At 41.2% G+C, this 6,265-nt stretch overlaps 1 protein-coding gene across 1 annotated transcript; it reads right to left on the bottom strand.

The window, feature by feature from the left end:
- Window positions 1–360: 360 nt before the first annotated feature.
- On the bottom strand, window positions 361–3,075 carry LOC119675446. The gene is made up of 5 exons (XM_038086646.1): window positions 2,783–3,075; window positions 2,370–2,506; window positions 2,130–2,327; window positions 1,725–2,054; window positions 361–1,367 (listed from the first exon to the last, which is right to left on the bottom strand). The coding sequence occupies exons 1-5, from the start codon at window positions 3,073–3,075 to the stop codon at window positions 361–363; spliced, it is 1,965 nt and encodes a 654-aa protein (XP_037942574.1).
- Window positions 3,076–6,265: the final 3,190 nt, after the last annotated feature.

Raw genomic sequence — 6,265 nt, forward strand, 5'->3', positions numbered from 1 at the left:
AGAATTGTAAAAAATCAAAAGTTGAGTTTTTTATATTGACTTTGTTATATAACATAATATAATATAATGTGCAAAATTAAATAATATAATAAAATAAAACAGAATTAAACTACAAAAAGCAGAAACCCAAAAAACTGAATTAAAGCTTAAAAAAAATTATAAATAGAAATTATACCTTTTGTAATATACATGTCGTTAACCAATTTTAACAGCGTAATGTAGTTGTGTGTGTGTGTGCTTTAAAATCTTAAAACAAAACTTATTTATTTCTAGTCTACGATCAACTTAGTTATGTAGTTTTTCCTTGATAGTATAATTGGGAATTTGGTTGAATCAGCGATGCATGCGGCTTTATCTAATCTACCTTTCATTCTTAAAACATTCTGTGAATGGTGAAAGTTTTCGCAAAGGGCTACTTTTAGATGGAGTAATATTAGCGTCTCTACTTAATGCGGTCATTTCTTTCTTGTAATTCTGTAACTGGGCTGTTTGGTACAAGAAATTTTCACTCCATTTCAGTTTCTCGACTGACAAGCATTGGTTTACAGATTTCATCTTTTTCATTTCATTAGTTGATAGTAAAAACATAAATCTTTTCACATAGGCCATGCATCGAACTAAACGTTCCCACTCTGAAAATCGGTAGACATCTATGATAGGTTCCTCCTCTGCTACATGAGCCACCAACAATCGTTGCTTTCTGATTTCAGAACCTTCGTTATATTTCTGTACGCCAACATTATTTGGCCAACAAGTTTCTGCTTCATACAGGAACTTCGGTACCTTATACCAAGGGTTTTTCCAAGTAAAGTCTGGATTACTAGTTTGTTTTGTAGCCAAGTCCGCAACATTTAATTTAGTAGGAATGTACCGCCATTGTTCCGCCTCGGACAACTCCAGGATTTCTGCTATGCGGAACATTACAAATTGTTTGTAATCTCGTGGGTCAGATTTTATCCACGATAGAACAGCCTTTGAATCGCTCCAATACGTTATACTGGTCACTTTCAAGTCTATTGACCTTTTGATGTTGTTTCCTAGGCGTGCTCCCAATTCCGCCACGAGTAGTTCCAGTCTTGGAATTGATATTGGTCGTAATGGTGCAACTTTTGCTTTAGAACATATCAAGGAAACATCTATGTTGTTGCGACTCTTCGCTCTTAGGTACACAACCGCTGCATATGCAACCTCACTTGCGTCCACAAAGACATGCAATTCAATGGAGTCTGCATCCTTATTAACCGTAGCGAAGTAACATCTCGGTATCTTCACATTTTTCACACCGCCAAGCAGCAACAGCCATTTGTTCCACTCATCGACTAGCTCATTAGGAATAGTGTCATCCCAGCTAACTCCACTTCGCCAAACTTTTTGAAACAAAATTTTTACGTCAATAATGTAAAAGGTAAGCACCCCTAAAGGGTCGAATATTGACATCATCAATCGTAGCAACTCTCTCTTCGTAGGTAATCTATATCCACTTAGAACATCCTCAGTGGCTTTGGTAAACTTCAGAACAAATGTGAGCATATCAGTGTCGGTTTGCCAATGGATTCCCAATACCTTCTCTACCTCAAATGTGTGGTCTATACGCCTTCCAGCCGAGAAAAATTGAAATTACTGGCCTTGGTGAATATTTCTAACCTCATTGACTAGATTAATCGCTTCCTCCACTGTGTCGACGCTATCCAGCATGTCATCTACATAATGCCTTTTTAAAATACATTTCACTGCTCGCGGCAACTCGGCTTCGTATTCGCGTGCATTGCTATTTTTTACCAGTTGTGTCAACGATGGTGAACATGTTGCCCCAAAACTCATAACTTGTAGCAAATAAACGTCTGGGGGTCTGCTATCGTCACAATTTCTCCACAGGAAGCGTTGTGAATGTTGATCTTCTTCTTTCACGAGTACTCGATGAAACATTTCTTGTATGTCGCCACTTATACCAATTTTTCCGATTCCGAAATTAACAAGAACATCTACCAACGAAGTGAGCAGATCTGGACCTTTCTCCAAACACGCGTTTAACGAGACTCCGTCGTATTGTGCAGCTACATCTCACACTAGTCTTCGCTTTTGTGGTTTATTCGGATTACTGACTGTAAACATAGGTAAGTACCACTTACGTGGATAATACTCCTCGGCTTCGTTAGATTTCAGCTGGCGTATATAACCTTTCGACTTCATGTCGTCGATGTGATCACACACCCAGCTTTGCAACGTTACATTGGATTGCAGCTTGCGCTCAAAGCACTGAAGTTTACGCAGCGCCATTAGGTAATTATCTGGCATAGTAATATTATTTGATTTCCAAAGCAATCTTGCTACAAAGTATTCACCATCTCGACATATTTTTGATTACATACTCTTTTGTTGTTCCAACTCCATATTTTTTAGTTTTTCTCGACTTTCAATAACGTTTTCATTACTTACAAAATCTTTCACTAAACGCTGCAAACTTAGATCATCATCGCATTCACAGATGTGTAAATTTAACGTTTCCCTAATAGTATTAGGTTCGTGCTTAATTATTCCATATATGGTCCACCCGAGTCGAGTTTTTGTTGCAACTGACTCATTCTTACCTCCCTCTCTGAACTTCATTGGCATAGCTACCTCTTTATTGCTTAGGCCGATTATCATTCGAGGCCTAACGTTTTAATACGATTCTACTGGTAGTCCCTTTAAATGTTTATACTTATCGGTAAGTTCTGTCATATTTAAAGATTGCTCGGGTAGCTCCAGCTTAGCTACTGAACGCACATTGCACAACGATTACCTTTTACCTTCTCGTATTTTGGAGACTTGCAGGTTGACCAGCTCAGAATCAGGTTCCTTGCGTACCGTACCATCTGTCCATCGTAAACAAAGATCTTTCGTTTCACCTTTAATCCGCAGTTGTCTTAATACGTCTTTTTCTATCAACGTTGGACCAGATCCGTCATCCAGAAAGGCATAAATGTTGCAGGTAACACCATTTCCATATATTGTTATTGGAACAATTCTGTACAGCGCTTGTGAAGTTAGTTGATGATGAACCGCTAACGTTTCATTTGCCCCACTTGCATTCATATTACATTCATATTACGCGATGCAACAGCCTACTGCAATCGCATTTGCGGTGGTAGTTTTTCTACAAGCTCTTGGATAAGCAACGGGTTCACTAGGTATAGGTATAGGTTGGAGTGGCGACCTTGTATCCCAAAAAGCCAACTTAAGCACAAATAAAGGCCCATTGTGGTACCACAGGAGTTACGTTATTTGTATATAGATTTTAATCAGTATACATTTAACGCCGAAGAAAGGTAACGACTCCCCTATTAGGTAAAGGAAAACCAAACTGACAATTCTATGAACTTGGCTAGGTCCCTAACATCATAGGATGACAACTCAGTCAGGTCAGTTAGAAAAGGAGATCCAAGGATTTTTAGTCTTCTTCTGGCTAGAGAAGGGCACTGACACATGAGATGGAGTACAGTCCTCAGAGCCGCAATCTCGACAAAATTTGTGCCTTCCTATTACGCAGTGTCCCGTTAGCACAGATACCGTAGTGCTGAGCAGGTTCCGTCTTAGTTGAAGTAGCTGACTGGTTCTTTTCTTGTCAAAGTTCGGCCAAGTTAACCTAGAAATCTGACATTGAGGTTCGTCAGCCCAGTATTGCTTGGCTATGCTCAGGTATTTTTGTATGATTGCCAGTTTAACTGTAGCAAGTGGGACGCCTATATCAGAGAGGTTAATGTTAGGGAGAAGAGCACCTACCTTGACTAGGTCGTCTGCCCTACAATTTCCTGTGATATCCCTGTGACCAGGAACCCAAATGAGTTTTACCCTAACAAACCTAGCTAGGTCATTTAGTGAAGCACGGCAGTCTTGAGTTGTGATTGATGTGGCTGAGGTGCCAATCAGTGATCTGATGGCAGCTTGACTATCAGAAAAAATTGAGATTGGTAAATCGGATGTTCGATTGCTTAGAACCCATTTTACAGCTTGGTGAATTGCCATTATTTCGGCTTGAAAGACGCTACAGTGGTTCGGAAGTCGAAGCGAGATGCTGAGACCCAGTCTTTCAGAGAAAATGCCACAGCCGACTCGTTTATCTATTTTGGAGCCGTCCGTGTAAATGTCAACCGTTTGGAGAGAGATCACTCTTTCAAGGATCCAGTCCTCCCTGCTAGGTATAAGAGATTCGAACCCCCTAATTAGGTCTGGGTAACAACACATGTAGTCAATAGAGACGGGAGTTGGCAGATACCCTTGACCAGCAGGAGAGGGAGTTGAGCCTAGTTGCAACTATTTTGGCTTGCTGTTACCAGAAGCCGAGATGGCAGCCAATGAAGCATAGCGAAAAGAGCTTGCGTGGAGCATAGCGAAGAGCACCAGTGATTTGTAGTGCAGCTATCCTCCTAGTTTTGTCAATTAATTTGGTGTGGCATTCTTTTTCAGTTGCCTGCCACCAGAAAGCAGCCTCATACAGAAGAATTGGTTCGATAACAGCTGAATAGAGCCAGAGTATAATGCACGGTTTGAGCCCCCAACTGCGACCTATAGCTCTTCTGCAACAGTAGGTGGCGCATACCGCTTTGCGGGCTCTCTCAGCCAAGTTGTCTTTCCAGCTGAGTTTAGAGTCCAGAATAATACCCAGATATTTGACGTGCGAACTTAAATTTAGAGTAACGCCCTTTATCTTTGGTAAGGAAAATGTCGGTATTTTATATTTCCTGGTGAAGAGAATAACCTCTGTCTTTGCGGGGTTAATATCCAGACCGAATTCCCTACACCATTCAGTTACAATGAGGAGCGCAGAGTTAATAATATTGGATAGAACTTGAGGGAATTTGCCAGATGAGGCAATAGCAATATCGTCCGCATAAGCTATAACACTGTATCCGGATTGTTCCAAAAGTTTTAACAACGAATTAACCGCTATGTTCCATAGAAGAGGAGAGAGAACCCCACCTTGTGGCGTTTCCCGACAGACTGCTCTGGAGGATTGAACACTTCCGATGTCGGATGTGATAATCCTAGTTTTGAGAAGGGCCTCTACAAATTTAACCAGACTATTGTCGAGATTTAACTTTGAGAGGGATTTTATGATACCATTTGGGCAGACATTGTTGAAAACGCCCTCAATATCGAGAAAGGTGGTAAGTGTGTATTCAAGTGGCAAGTGTGAGAGAGATGGAATGGTCAACTTGCGAGATGAGTGCATGAAGCGCAGTATCGACAGACTTGCCTTTAGTATAAGCATGCTGTGATGGAGATAAGAGCGCTGGGTTTATCTTGTTCCTGATATGCAGATCAAGAACTCTCTCCAGTACTTTCAGAAGAAAAGAAGACAGACTGATTGGTCTATAGTCCTTGGCACTGCAGTGAGTTATTTTCCCTGCTTTGGGAATGAATATTACTCGAGCCACTCTTCGGCAGCTTGGGACATACATAAGCTTAATACAGCTATTGTAAATGCTTAGAAGCCAGGGGAGGATTACGAATTCACCCTGTTGAATATCTGCGGGAATAAATCAACATCAGAGGCTATACTCCCTGGGAAGTGCGAGTCCAGAAGGATGTCGAGAGTTTCCTTACTGGAGTTGGTCCATTGACCATTTGGAGCCTGGATACAATCGAGTGTCTTATGGGTGGAATTGAGGATTTTGCGCAGTCGGCTTGACTCGCAAGATGATTCTATGTTGCCACAGAAATTTTTCCAAGCTGCCCTTTTGGCCCGCCTAATGGCGTATTTAAATTCTCTTTGTTTCTCTTTATATGGAACCCAGTTTCCTGTTGCTTTAGCATCATTAAAAAGTTTTCTACAGGTCTTTCGGAGGTCTGCAATGTTTAAGTTCCACCAAGGAGGTTTGGGTTTGCCCCTAAATTCGGGTGGCTTGCAAGCCGCGTTTGTGGCGCATCTAAATGCTGATGTGAGAAGGTCAACCGCTCGATCTATATCGGAACAGTTGAGAATAGTGGGAGGGTCCAACTGTAAGGTGGATTCCAGGTTGGCTCGAAAAATGGGCCATACAGTACGTTTCCTATTTATTGGTTTAGATGATCTGTTCATTTCAGGGTTCTCCACAAAATCTAGATCAAAATTGATGTACCTATGGTCAGAAAAGGAGCAATCTTGCGATACGGACCACTTAGTAATAAAGTAAGAGAAGTGCTCGCTAATCATGGTGATATCGAGAACTTCCCTTCTAATTGAATTCATGAAGGTTGGCTCCCTACCTATGTTAGCGATCACCAAGTTTCCTGCAAGAATGAA

Source organism: Teleopsis dalmanni, chromosome 2 (genome assembly GCF_002237135.1).
Source record: "Teleopsis dalmanni isolate 2A chromosome 2, ASM223713v2, whole genome shotgun sequence".
Taxonomy (NCBI): Eukaryota; Metazoa; Arthropoda; class Insecta; order Diptera; family Diopsidae; genus Teleopsis; species Teleopsis dalmanni.